Raw genomic sequence first — 14,426 nt, 5'->3', positions numbered from 1 at the left:
TTTAAACGGAGATGCTGCCCTTTCATTCTTTGTTGTTATTAATAAAGCGTGATTTGTCTATCTTTCTTGTTTCTTAAGATAAGACAGTAATAAATATAAATAAGAAGTAAGAAGAAGAGTATGAAAGCGTGATGCATACAAGTGGCAGCACCAGCGGCCTTGAACGTGTCCAAGTCAAAGATTTGTAGCGGTGTTTTTACTTGGCCAACGAATTGGTTGAGGTTAAGCCCTCAGCTTGTCTCCTCTTGTTGATGCCAAGCCAAGTCTGTCCACGTCGACTTCTTTTTTTCCTTCTTTCATCTCTCATCCTCCTCTTTTTGAAAGTTGAAATTATCAACACTGCCCTTTCCCTTCTTCTTGCTCAATTCCGGAGAGAAGGTTAAGTTGGTAAATTACGTATGAGAGACTTTGAACGACACAACTTCTTTGACAGAAGATGGTGATTGGGGTTGGGGGCACTCTCCAAGTGGCAAGTGGGCCGCTCCTACGTACGCACCGACCCACCGACTTACTTAAAAGATTCCTCGTTTGTTTGGTTATTAATGAAGAATGGGGATTGGGAAGAGAGAACAGAGAGGGAAAACCGGAAAACAACAAGTAATTAAAACAAAGCACATCTATCTACTCATCGGTAGAGGAAATGATATGGTGTTTCTTCTTCCGTGTTCTTTTCAAGTGAGACTGAAAAGGTGTTCACTGTTTGATCAAGTCAAAGTCTTCCCCAATCTCCAGATTTTTCAGAATTGAACTCATCCGGTTATACCCTGTCTGACCGTTTGGGAGGGTTGAAGCTTGAATTGAGCTGTAGCTGCGTTCACTAAAACGTTTTGGGAAAGCCATTAGATCGAATCGAACTATTGTGAAAAGCCAATTTTTTTTATTGAAGGCTAGCTATTTAGATTTTTACCAAACACAACATACATAATTTATAAATGAATGATCTTCCTAAGGAGCCCTCGTATGTTCAGTGAGAGAGACCACATAATCTAGTTGTTTGGAATTTTGGGTAGAAACTAATTAAACTTTGGACTCGCAATTAGAATCCGCTAGAAAAAGAAGAGGAGCAATCATGATGATACGCCATGTCAGCTTGATGCAGAACTTAGCCATGTCAAAGACATAGCAACAAAGCCACCATCACTTGGTGATTGGCCCAATGTTAAACATGTGTACACGTCATCATCTCGATTCTATTCAAGGTTAGCAGACTATCTACGGCTGCAGGTAGTTTCTATCCAAATAGAATTCGTATAGTATTATCATAGATAAATTTAATTACAACGATATTTAAATATTATACACCACCGATAAAATCACTTAAAAATAACTTTGCAGTGAGACTTGAACTTTTGAGTCTTTAGTAAACCAATTTTACTATTACTATAAAATTAGATTAGACTCGAAATAGTTAAGAATTCCTGTATATATATATATATATATATATCGTTGACGTAGACTTAGACCAATTCCCCAATTGACATTGTCAAAACAATAAGGCCCAGATTTCATGGCCCATTGTGTCAACATACTACCACTGATTATATGATATCATGGGAGGATTTGGGCCGTGAGTAGGGGTATAACTCCGATTAGGATGATGTTGGGCAGCGATGATGATTTTTTATTATTGATTTTTCAAAAATCGGTGATTCTTGAAATTAATGTTTTTTTTTTCAAAAATCGGTATATTTTGTATCATTTCTGACATATAAGCTGATTTTTGAGAAGTTGGCCTTGAGTCTATTTGATACTGATTCTCAAAGGTTGATTATTTTTGTATTACATTTATTATTCAATGCCATGTCATCCTCAAAAAAATGTCTGGATTTCTGAATATCAAGAAAATTGTCCAATCAAACAAAAATTTCAATGCCAATTCCTCTAATGTTGACGTGGCTCTGACATGGCAATGATTTTCAAAAAATCATCATCAATGCCAAATATCACCTAGATTACAAACAGTTGAGATCAACCCTAATCCAACCTGAGTTCTTGAACCTTAACCCTTACCCTTACCCTCATGGTTGGGTTCATGTTACTCCAATTTTACTATTTCCTTTTGTCAAGTGTTCTTATTTTCTAGATTCAAAGGTCTACGTTTAAAGTGTAGCATTATTATGTGTAAAAGAATATAATTACACTTGTACTGTTTTAGAAAAATTGTCTTTAAACTTTAAATTTTTTGAAATACATGTAAAAAAAACATAAATACTTGCAGTAAAAATAACACATAAATACATATTTATATAATTTATACATATAAACCTAATGTTAAATTGGGTAGAATTGGTAAATGCCTCAACCCTAATCCAACCCGAAAGTTAAACCAAATTCATACTTTTCAACCCTAACATCATCAATGTCTATGATCTTCCACATACATGATTCTTGCTCGGGTGGCAAAAAGTGGGCTAACAAGTTTAGTTGGCCAGTTCCTTACAGTATAGAGTGTGAAAAAGTATGGGCTTTAATGGTATTATCCAATAATATAAGCCATGGTTATACCCTCAAGTAAATGGGCCACCAGTGTGGGTAATCCCATATCAGACCCGGGGAAAATAAGCAGACTGGATCCCCCTATTGGGTTTTGTATCAGTAGATTATGAGAGCTCCAAGGCACGAGCTGACGAAGATAGCATCCAGCTGTGGATCTTTGGGTTGAATACGGGACATTACCATGGTGGACCACCTATTACCATCAGGATTCGGTTCGGGGAGCACTGGGCAGTGGCCACCCATTCTTGTGTGAGTCCGGCCCTCCGGATCTCTTGCCCACATCTATTCACGTAACATCCAACACAAAATATTTGACCTACCACGTTGGAGGACATAAATCCTACCAGTCATTTTATACACTAATTTTGAGTTGAATATAGATTTTAAGATTTAAGGGTTTAGAGTTTAAATTTTAGGGTTTCAGGATTTGGATTTAATGGTTTAGAGTTTAAATTTTAAGGTTTCAGGATTTGGACTTAATGGTTTAGAGTTATAAGATTTAGGCTTGGAGTTCAGAGCCAAGTATTGCGCGTGCTGTAACCTCCTAAGGTATGTCTACAAATACAAAAGAACTTGCTAGCTTCTACATGAATGCATGGTTCAAAACTAGAAGTACTATCATGTTATCAGACATTGCAGATTTGCAGTCTGCCCATCTGCTTTGTTTGGCTCACTCTCTTCACTGTTGAACTGACAAATAGATGGACGTCACTAGGAGCTCACTCACTCAAGGAGTTGGAAGAAAATTAAAGAAAAAGAAAAGGACTTCCACTTTTAGGAAGGACAAGCTTCTTCTAGCTGATGAAATATTAATAAGAAGGGCAAACAATACTTTATTGTTCGGCTTTTGCAGTAAAGAAGGATGTGAAATTCATCTCACAATATCGAGAAGGATCAGGATTGAGATGACTTGGTTGTTGGTTCCACTAATTTAAAATACACACCTACTTAATACAGTCAATTCGCCCTAAGCAGCCTCCATTAGGCTGTGTTTGGTTTGAAAAAAAAAAAAACTAGAGAAACCTCGTACACGTTTGAGCTTTTCAAATCCGGAGATACCGAGATAGGCTAGGCCTGTCCTAGTCTGCGGTCGTCTCTGGGCCGAACCAGCATAGGCCCAGTAACGATGTTGCAAGAAAAAATATAACACTGGTACCAGGCTACCAGCCCAAGCCCCAAACGGCCAAACCCACCTCCAAGTAAACTACATAAATAGGGATAGTAATAACTTGGCTCATATTTTAGCTTACAAAGTTTGTATGGAGGGCATAGACATTTCATCTGTTAATTTAGGTTATGTTTGGTTTGAAGGAAGGGAAAGGTAGGGAAACTTATACAAGTTCTTTCCTTCCTTTCCCTACTTTTTCCTTCAAACCAAAATACAGCTTTAGTGTATTGTTTTTTTTTTTTGGCTGACAAAAAAAAAAAATTTTAAGTGGCTGATGAGATTAGAAATAGAATTAGAATTGTGTAGGCCATCTTCCTTACACCATTGGATTGAAATCTTCCACAGGTATGTCCGATTTCAAGATTTTCTTCAATCCATCCGTCGAAACCATACCGAGGGGCCCCACTTAAAACACGCCAACACCAACAGGCCCAAAGAAAGCACAACCCAGTACCATTCTCCATTCGGTTCTGCTTCTGCTGCTCATGTGTGGAAAAAACTAAACTACACAATGTCTATATACAACAAACAATCACGGTGGTACGGAACATCATGAATCAAAGTAAGAAGAGCGACCAGACAATTCTCTCTTCTCATAAGCGGAAAATGTTTTTTTGTTTTTTGGTAAATTTACAAGAAACTACAAACGACAACGAAGAACAAAGAAACTCTGAAAACTAAAAGTAAGCAACTTCTCTTTACAGAAAGAAGAAGAAAAAAGGAGACGGATGAACAAAAACAACAACGTAACTACACTTGATTTCATAAGTCTGTTGCCTGCCCCTCTCTCGTTCCGACAAACAAACCATGCCGGAAACCGACTCTCTCTCTACCTCGGCTGTTGAATTGGGCGAGGGTTGACCTTCACATTCACAATCTTAGGGGCTTTCTCTGAGTACTTGGGAATATCTGAGGATCCTCGAGGCCTACGCCACTTCAAGGCTCCCAACGAAACAAGATCCCTGTAATAGTTCTTCTCTTGTTCATCCTCCTCTGCAAGTGAGCTCAAATCAGATATCTAAAAATTATTAGAAAAAGAAATCGATCGATCGATTTCTTTCGGGAGTATAATAATACTTACGCTGGCCGCCGTAGCCATCGAAGAGAAAATCGATTTCGGGGAGGAAAGGCTCATCGCCGTCGTAATGGGGACAATCAAGGTCGCCGTTTTGGGAAGGTTCTTGGAAGCACTCCTGGAGCCAGTAATCGCGAAACCAAGGAGAAGTCTGGACCAGTTCCCACCATTGGTCGGAAAAATCTTCCACCGTCCGATAAGCCCATGGAACGAACAATGGAGCGTTTGGATTCAAGGAAGATGTGGTTCGCCGCGACATTACGTCCATTACCGCTCAGAAAACAGCCGTCGCCGATTGAAAAGCAAAACCCGATGATCTCTTCTACCTTTATTTAGCAACAAAAGGATAAGAGGATTGAAGATGAAGGGGGCTGGAAAAGTTTAGAACAGCGTCAGTGAACGAATAGACCAATTCCTTATAAGGTGAGAAGAATAAACAAAAACCCTCGGGGTTTTGTGAAATAGCTGATCTATAGCAACAAATACATTGTAAATTATCGATAAGGGCAGGGGCACTGTTGAGAATGTTCCGAATCTACTACTGATTTTGTAGTAGTAGATTCGACAGGGCACCTGGTTTTTTTTTTCCTCTTTCCTGTGCCCACATCTCTCTCTCATCCAAAGTCATTACCGTTGGGAGAGCACGCGGTATTCGTCCTCACCCGCCTATTCTAGAATCAAGTGTTTGTGAGCTCCAAAGCTCCTGAAGTCCAAACTCGTAGCTTAGCCGCTACTGATCGGAGGACGAGCTATCTTCCACGTGTAAGAAAGTCATGAGTGATAAAAGGCAAATGGGGCTTGGTGGCTGGCTAGCCAGTCTTCGGAAGCCAAGCTGAAGCTGAAGCTGATGATAACAAAAAGTAAAAGGAAAAGCGATAGTGTGAGTGAGTGGGTAGAGATCATAACGAAGGTATGGATTAGGTGCCACGTGGTGTAGGAAAGAAAGTTTGTCGTTGTCTTGGAGACGATAAAGTCTTAAAAGGTACGGGAAGACGCGTCATTGTTCCTATCCCTTTATCGCTTACGTGGACTCTGGCTTTGATAAAAATTGATTCAATGCGGGCGTCTTCATTGCCTAAACTCATCAGTACCTAACGTGTTCTTGTGCCATTGGTGCCCAAAGCTCATACAAAATTGTTTTCTGATCCAAACAGATAAGAGCGAAATAGTGTAATTACAAATATGTACATTTTAAGGTTTTTGTAGATTGTATTACACATATCCCAAACTGATCATCAAGTCTACGGTGCAAAAATATGTATTTTATATATTATAAACCTTGTTTTTATTATATATTTGTATTTATACTATTTTCAAACTGAGCTTAGGGGATGCTAAATGAGAGTAATAATGTTCCTTGGGCTGTCAATGGGGAGTCCGCAACTCCTGTCGATACAAACTCTGTCTACGTTTACCTACATAACATCTCATGTATCATGGAGGCGGAGATATTCTTAATTTACAGGAGTAGTCTATTGTGGGTAGACGTGGACAGAATTTTTGTGGACAAATGATCCAAAGTGGTCAGTGGGTCGGGGTCCAACTTGATGGACCCAAATTGATTGGGTCGGTTTCAATTCTATGAATTGGAATTGATGGGTCGGTTTCAGGTTATAATATAGTATCCCGATTATTATTGGTTTGAAATCAATTTTATCTATTCCCATTTATGCTGGAATGGCATTCCCTCATTTGAGAGAATGGCAATTCCCTACCCCTCCTTAGGGAATGAAATCCTATTTTTGTTGATTTCTGATGGTGTGCGATCTAGATACTCCTAGCTGAAAGATGATCTGAATTCTAGTTGCACGGTGAACTGGACCAATCTACAAAATAATCGATCAGAGAACCCAGGGTGACTTTCTCGGTGGGGTCGCTCTGATGCTTAAGTTAGTTTTATACTGTAGATGCGAGCTGAATACTAGAATACTTGAGTGCTAGTAAGTAAATAATCATGCATACATTTTCCCCTGTGTCATTGGAGTTGGTGCCTTTATATAGGCATTGTTTGGCATGGGCTTCACGCACCGCATCCGAGATTTCTGAGAGGTCGTGCCTAACTGGTCCGAAATCCTTGAAGGTAACTGCAACACATGTTGACCATCCTCTGGAACACTCGGCACATGGGCCAACTTTCGAGAAACTTGGGAGTGTCGGGATATGCATGTCGAATTTGTCGACGAGCACATCTTACAAGTCGCCAACTGGACCTTAGTCAGGCTGGCAAGCCCTCGAGGGAGGTCGCACCTTGCGCCGAGGTCACTTCAGCCAGTGACGATGTGCTACAGGTCGGCCCTGGACAAGGTGCTCCTAGCCGACCTAAGTTGTGGCCGAGGTCGCCAAGTCGGAGCGAAGATGCCATGTGTCACGATGTTACTAGAGGGCCAAATCTGCCCTCATCAATTGCCCCCCACTCTCGAGCTGAGGGCAGCTCGGCGAAGGGAGAGAGTGCTCCTTTTGGCCCAGAATGATTGTTTGATGAGCTCGTAGTTATTAGCGTCGACCCAATTTGCTTCTCAGGTCAGAAGAGTCTAAGTGTTTGCAGCCTTAAGCAGGACCTCGCTGTCTTGATTTTCGGGGCACGAGAGTGAACTCATCCGCTCGAGGAGAGGTGAAATAGGTACCCCAAGGACATCTACCTTATTAGGGATGCAACCATCAAGGGGTTCTGCAATCCGACCTATCACCTCAAGAGCAAAGCTCATCATGTCGCCCTCATGAAGGGGTTCTATGTGATTGCTTTATCAGGTCACTCCACCTAGATAGATTTCGACGCAGTGTCACTCGAGCTAGTTCTCAAAAGAGTAGCTAGCGAGTTCGACACGGAGCCTGAAACCGAGGTGAAGAGATTGGCTAAGTTTGCATCTGTCATGATGCTGAGAGCGAACTAGATTTTCCTTTGTCTCTTTCTCGTGCTGAATGCAAATTGTTTTTTATTTCTTCCATGCCGAAGAGGCGATTGGGTCTTATTCGTGTTTAGCGCCGAGGTCACTTTTCGTTTGATGTCATAGCCCTTGGCTCTAGGACCGACTTATGGTTACTCTCTTTATCCTTGATCTTACCCATGCCGAAGAGGCGATTGGGTCTTATGTGGTGCCGAGGTCTTATCAGCTCGGCACCTTAGCCCTTAGGCTCTGGGTGCAACTCATAATCCACTCTCCATAACATTATTTAGCCAATGTGCGACCTGACCTGTTCACTTAAGCGGGTGGTCATTCTGTTGTAACTTTAGATGTGGCTACTTCTACATCATCACTTGAGATTGGCTTCTTTGGGAAGGTGCTTGCAAGATCATGGCGTATTGCTCCTGGAACTGCTAACCGCCTACTCCAATTGGAGTCATGGATGCCTCACCTTGAGGGGTTAGCTCTGTTGTATGCTAGTCGCTTACTCTCACGGGAACCATAAGGGGCTTGACCTATGAAGGCAGTTTCACTTTCAATTCGCTTCCAACTCTTAGGGGGGCCATAAAAGCTCGATCTATAGTGAGGCTTCGCAGTTCGGGTCAAATCGTTGAGGCTTGCCTGGGCTGGTTATTCATTTCTGTTCAGTTTGTAGGTTTTGTCATTACTTTCGACGTTAGATGATAAGTTGATGTTACGGTTGCACTACATCAGCCCTCGGAGATGCTGGTCATCAACTCCTACGAGAAGCCATAGGGAGCTCAACCTGTAGGGGCAGCTCAATTAGTTGTAGTTCGCCAACTCGTGTGGGAGCCTTGAAAAGCTCAACTAGCAAGGGCGTCCGCATAGTCCGTAGGCCCCTAACTCCCGTGGAAGCCACGAAGGGTTCAACCTGTAGGGGAGACCTCGCGATGAAGGCTAATGAGGCTCGTCTAAGCTGAAATGAGGTTGCCATAGCTGCTTAATCAATTGATCATCAACTCTTGCGGGAGCCACGAAGGGCTTGACTTGGAGGGGTGGCCTTACTCCAAGGTGCCTGTCATCAGACTGTTGGTTGTTGGGGCCATTCAGTTGTTGATTGTTTTGTGAATGCACCGAACTTCTCCCATGCTTACACCTGATTGTCACAGGAGGGGTTCTCAAGGTTTGTCAGATGTTCTTGTCCCCCAGTAATTGATTTTTCGTTCTTGATGTTGGTGCTGCTTAAAAATACCATTTAGTTAGTAACAAAATGGAAATTAGAGAGTGAGAACTTAACTTCTTGTAGCGCATCCCATAGGCAGTGCCAATTGATGGTGTGCGATCTAGATACTCCTAGCTGGAAGGTGATCCGAACTCTAGCTGCGCCGCGAGCTGGACCAAGCTGCAAAATAATTGATCAGAGAACCCAGGGTGACTAGCCCGACGGGGTCACTCCGATGCTTAATTCAGTTCTATACTGTGGATGCGAGCTAAATACTTGAATGCTTGAGTGCTTGTAAGTAAATAATCACGTGTACCTTTTACCCTGTGTCATTGGGGTTGGTGCCTTTATATAGGCATTGTTTGGTGTTGGTTTCACGCACCACATCCGAGATTTCCGGGAGATTGTGCCTTACTGCTCCGAAATCCTTGAAGGTAACTATCACGCACGTTGACCATGCTCTAGAACACTCGGTACGTGGGCCAATTTCCGAGAAACTTGGGAGTGTCGGGATATGCATGTTGAGTTTGTCGACGAGCACATCTCGTAGGTCGCCACTTGGACCTTAGTCAGGCCGACAAGCCCTCAAGGGAGGTCGCTTCTCGCGCCAAGGTCACTTTAGCCAATGACGAGGTGCTACAGGTCAGCGCTGGACGATGTGCTCCTATCCGACCTAAGTTGTAGCCGAGGTCGATAAGTCTGAGCAAAGACGAACTACGATCTGGGACTCCAAATCATCGCTTAGATGATGTATATATGTCATCCAATGGTTCCAAGATGTCATGTATCACGAAGTTGATTTGGCCCTCATCAATTTCAATTCCCATTCCATTCTTGTCTCAACCAAATAGACTTTGGAAATGGGCCATTCCATTTCTGATTCCTATGAATTCCGATTCCGATTCTGATTTCGATTCCGACTGCGAACCAACCTCCTAAAGTTTCACAAAATAGAATCTATACGAGTGTAGATAGACTGCCATTACTTTTATGGGGACCCACACATGTAAAAAACTCATCAATTAATCTCATCGATCAATGGTTTTTTTTTTTTTTGCTTTAAAGTTTTAAATTTATTTTTTTAAATGTTTATAAAAGTTAAGTCTCTTGGTCCTGGGAGTGGTTCTCTTAGCCCTGGGAGCGGCATGTGTAAAAGTCCATCAAATAATCTCATCGACCAACGATTTTTTGCTTCAATTTTTGTAAGGATGATTTGACGTACAAAAGTTGATTTGAGGGGGAGACGTGTAAAAATCCATCACCTCATCCCATCGACCAATGATTTTTTTACTTTAATGTTTTACTTTAATTTTTTAAATGTTTGTAAAGGTGAGTTCTCTCGGTCCTAAGAGCGATACATGTAAAAATCCATCAAATAATCCCATCGGGCAATGGTGTTTTGCTCTAGGTCTCTTTTTTCGACTTTGCCTGTTTTGCAACAAGAGAAGGAGGAGGAGGAGGGCGGTGAAAGAGAGTAAGAAGGTAAGAGGGAGGGAGAGAGAGATTGGGTTGGGGTAAATAAATTAGGGGAAAATTTTTCATAGGTACCTTGTACTTTAGGTTGAGTATAAATTTATTATCTAAATTTTAAAATGCAATAATTTAATATCTGAACTTTTATTTTGTGACGATTTAGTATACGGTGTTGATTTATTGTTAAGTGTTATAAGAAAAGACACAAATGCCCTTCAAGTGTCATATCTAATTTTTTTTATCAACCTTATATTAATAAAGCACAACGATCCCAACTTCCCGCTAACCAAACCAAATAGAAAGCATAAGAACTCAAATATATGAAAGCATAAGAACAAACGAAGCAGAAGCCTTGTCACTCTCTGATATACCGATTATGGAAATCAAGAGAGATAAGCATTAAGCGAGGAAATTAAATCTCTTGAAGCCAAAGAGGAATTCGAGTTTGGTTCATGGGGTGCCTCTCTTTCGACAGAATCAGAAATGTGTGCAGCCAACGACGTGTTCTTTCAGGGTCAGATCCTACCTTTATGACTCTTCGTTAGCTCTGATAATGGGTTGGTTGGATTCCGTTAAGATAGTTGCAGAAGCCACAACTCGTCGAATAGCAGCTCCGTCAACGCCACTAGATACAAGCCAAGAGTGAATAACCATTTTCTTACCCACCCTCGCCCAAAACACTAGTTGTCGTATTGAGTTGGATGACCTAAAGTGTCAGAACATAAACAAGAGTTGTAAGAGGAGTAGCAGTCATAATACCAGGAATGGTACATGACTACTTGTGGTGGCAGAAACAGTCCTGATGAGGCCAAAATAGAGAAGAAAAGCCTGCCCCTTGTAAATTCAAAGAATGGTACCTGTCGGTTACAATTTTTCCCTTTGATTTATGTGTCTGTTTGGAACCGTTGTTGTTGCTCCACAAAACGGTGCCACATCAGTGTCATGTAAGAAAAAATGGTGCTCCAGGAAACAACCTTTTGTTTGGAACCGTTTTTTCATAGAAAACGGCGCTCCAAGCCATGCGTTGGAAATCGGGAAGGCATGGCTTGGAGCAACGCCAAATTTGGCGTTTCCTGGAGTTGCAGCTCATTGCTCCAAGCCACACATCAGCAGCTGCAACTGCATCATCAATGCTAAACATATACAGAGGAAATTATAAAATTTGGATTCGTATACATTCTGCTGTTGGGAAACTTTGGCTTGTTGAACTTGTTTGTAGTTCTTTTCGTGCTATAGTCAAGGATTTTTAATGGAGAAAAGCTCAATCATTTTTTGTTCTTGTTTGCTGAAATTCGGTTTCGAACTCAAAGATTAAAGATGATTATACTTGAATTTTGTAATGGAAATTCGTTGTTGCGAGTCCATAGACTACTTTGTCTCCTATTACCGTTTTAATCATGTAACTAGAACTATCGAATTTCTGAAGATATTGATGAAGATGGAGGTCTTTGGTGAGCATTCTTGTAAAATTGACTCAGAGTTGTTGAATGATGGATGCTCTGAAGTATCACATTTGCAGAGCATTGAGATGGAATCAGCGGATTCTGGTATAGGAGCCTTGGCTCAGATCAACAATTTCATTTTCATTCCATGGGTGCATTGAAGATCTTGAGAGAAACTGTTAAGATCCTTCGTTACAATTCCCTAGGTTTCATGATGATTGCAGTAGTGCTCATTTTCCCTGTCTCTTCTATAGTCCTCTCTAATGTTTTAGTTGATCATTCTATTTTAAAGAGACTGAGTACTAAGTCCAGATGTAGTAGGCACGTTAGGTAAGCACAATGAGTGAGCACGTAATAGCTGTGTGACACATGTCCTAGTTAATGTGCCTTTCATCCAAACATTTTTGTTCCATTAGATAGAAATTATCCATTATTTTATTATCTTTGTCAAAATAATTAAAAATAAAATGCAATGAAAAAAGAAAACGTAAATGAGTCCCAACTCCCAACAGTCATGTTTGTGCCGTTGGACCCTCTATTAGACAGTCGTGCCAACATTTATCAGTTATGGTTCTCTCTGCCGTTTTCTGCTTCTCTTTTGACATCACGCTCTTGTTATTATCCAAATCTGCCATTGTGTACTTTGTAGAGTGGATTGAGTAGTTGTAAGTGTTCAGTTAGTGCAGTTGAAACCTAGTACTCAGTCATGCCAACGTGGGCCATGGTGGCAGCTACGGTGGTGAATTGAGAACACCACCCCTCCTGTTGGCCATGGTGGCGGCCAGTGGCAATTCCTGGTTCTTGTGTTTTCATCATGAAATGATGGTCTGAATTGGACTGTTGAAAGCTTGGCTTGGGCTCTGTTTCATTTTCTTAAGAAAGAAGATGATGAACAGTGTGTTTTATTTTTAAATGTAATTTTGACATTTTCAAAAGTCTTAAATCGTACATGATGTCACGTGATATACATAATTGACGGTCCATTAATGGTAGGTATTAGGTTGTCACATTTCAAAAGTTCGGGTACTAGATTGTCACGTTTTAAAGTTTGGGTACTAAATTAGCACTTAGCGTAAAATACAAGGTACCTATAGAGAATTTTCCCATAAACTAAATTAAAATGCATTTTGGAGAGTCCAACCATTAAGTCTAACTCTGTTAAATTTAAGTTTCAGATGCAGAAGGTGGCGTGGCAGTTTTCTATTGGTTGAGACAAACTTTTCTGTCGCCTGTGCTTATGTTTTTTATATATAAAATGTTCAATAAATATTTTATATTTGTCATGTTTGTGCATAAAATATATCTTGTATATTATATGATATAAAATATTAGATATACTATGTATTACAAGTGTCATAACATAACATTTTTTGGTATTAGTTAATTGGTTTTAAATAAAATGTATCTTAAATCCCCTGAAATCTCTCTTCCAAATCCTAGCAATTTTCATTCTTTTTTCCATACTTAATTCTTTCAAATTGGTAAAAAATATTCTTTCCAATAGTAGTAATAACCTAATTCAGTGAGAGAAAAAGGGGATTTTAATGCTTGATTTATTGTATGTATTACAATTTTATAGAATTTATGTAGATGTAGGGATAAACATCAAAAAAATTATTAATCGAGGGGTCATTTATAATATTTTAGGGGTCATATAGATAAAAGTCCAACTCCAAGAGGGATAAAAGACTAATAATGAAGAATTGAAAATTAAATTTTTCAAAAATCCATTTCCCACAATAAGCTGGCAACTATTTCCAAAATGTTGGAGCAGCGTTCGTTTTATATTTATTTATATATAATTTATCCCATCAGTAGTGAGATGAACAAAATTAATTAAAGCAAGTCCAGTGGTATTTTTAGACCATTGTAAGTGATATGATCCAATGACCAAAACCGTTGCATGAAAGCCATTCAATAATAATAATAATAATAATAATAATAATAACTTGGACCAGTAAACTATATAAATTGTGACACTACATCAACCATGATAAATTATTAGATTGCATTACATTAAAGCTCAATTAAGTATGTTAATATAATTTAAATCTTACATTAAATTAAGTTAAATATATTAATTAATTAAGTAATTTCACTTAACTTTATCATAAGTGGTGGTTAAAAAAAACCTTTTAACATATAAGTTAGTTCAGAAAATGGGATTTTTTTGGCTACAAGGCCGACGACCTATTCTTAAACATTATTAATTTAAAACTTTATTAATTTTGTTTTTACATTTTTCATTATTTTCTGTACTTTTAATGTTATACTAACATCATCAACATATTTTTATGATTATTATTGTTTTTTAATGTAAGCAAAAGAACATGATTTTTTATTTTTCTATTTTACATTTATTAAAAATATTTTTAATTTATATTTTCTATTATTATTATTATTTCGACTATCACTAATCACTTAATTCTTATATTTTTTATTACTTTCTATTACTTTTCCTATTTCTCACCTTTGTTAAAATATCTTTAATTTAATCAAATGAATTTAGATCAATTAATTAATTTGTATTACACATTGATCAAAATGAAGAGAGAGAGGTAATGTGGACTGGGGGAAGAGCGAGAGAAGGAGTTATGTGGGACACGATGAACCGATGGGGCGTGGTGTCATGAGAGAGAGAGAGAGGGGTTACGTAGGACCCGTTGTTGTAATTAATTAGGGGGAG

The 14,426-nt window shown here is 39.5% G+C and overlaps 1 protein-coding gene across 1 annotated transcript; it reads right to left on the bottom strand.

The window, feature by feature from the left end:
• Nucleotides 1-4,217: 4,217 nt before the first annotated feature.
• On the bottom strand, nt 4,218-5,150 carry LOC104597248 (protein EARLY RESPONSIVE TO DEHYDRATION 15-like). Its single transcript, XM_010258704.3, has 2 exons — nt 4,746-5,150; nt 4,218-4,657 (listed from the first exon to the last, which is right to left on the bottom strand). The coding sequence occupies exons 1-2, from the start codon at nt 5,005-5,007 to the stop codon at nt 4,494-4,496; spliced, it is 426 nt and encodes a 141-aa protein (XP_010257006.1). The 5' UTR covers nt 5,008-5,150; the 3' UTR covers nt 4,218-4,493.
• Between the last annotated feature and the right edge of the window lie 9,276 nt (nt 5,151-14,426).

The sequence above is a fragment of the Nelumbo nucifera genome, chromosome 2 (assembly GCF_055504915.1).
Source record: "Nelumbo nucifera cultivar China Antique chromosome 2, China Antique-T2T, whole genome shotgun sequence".
Classification (NCBI taxonomy): domain Eukaryota; kingdom Viridiplantae; phylum Streptophyta; class Magnoliopsida; order Proteales; family Nelumbonaceae; genus Nelumbo; species Nelumbo nucifera.
This window is presented reverse-complemented; position numbering and strand designations above follow the sequence as displayed.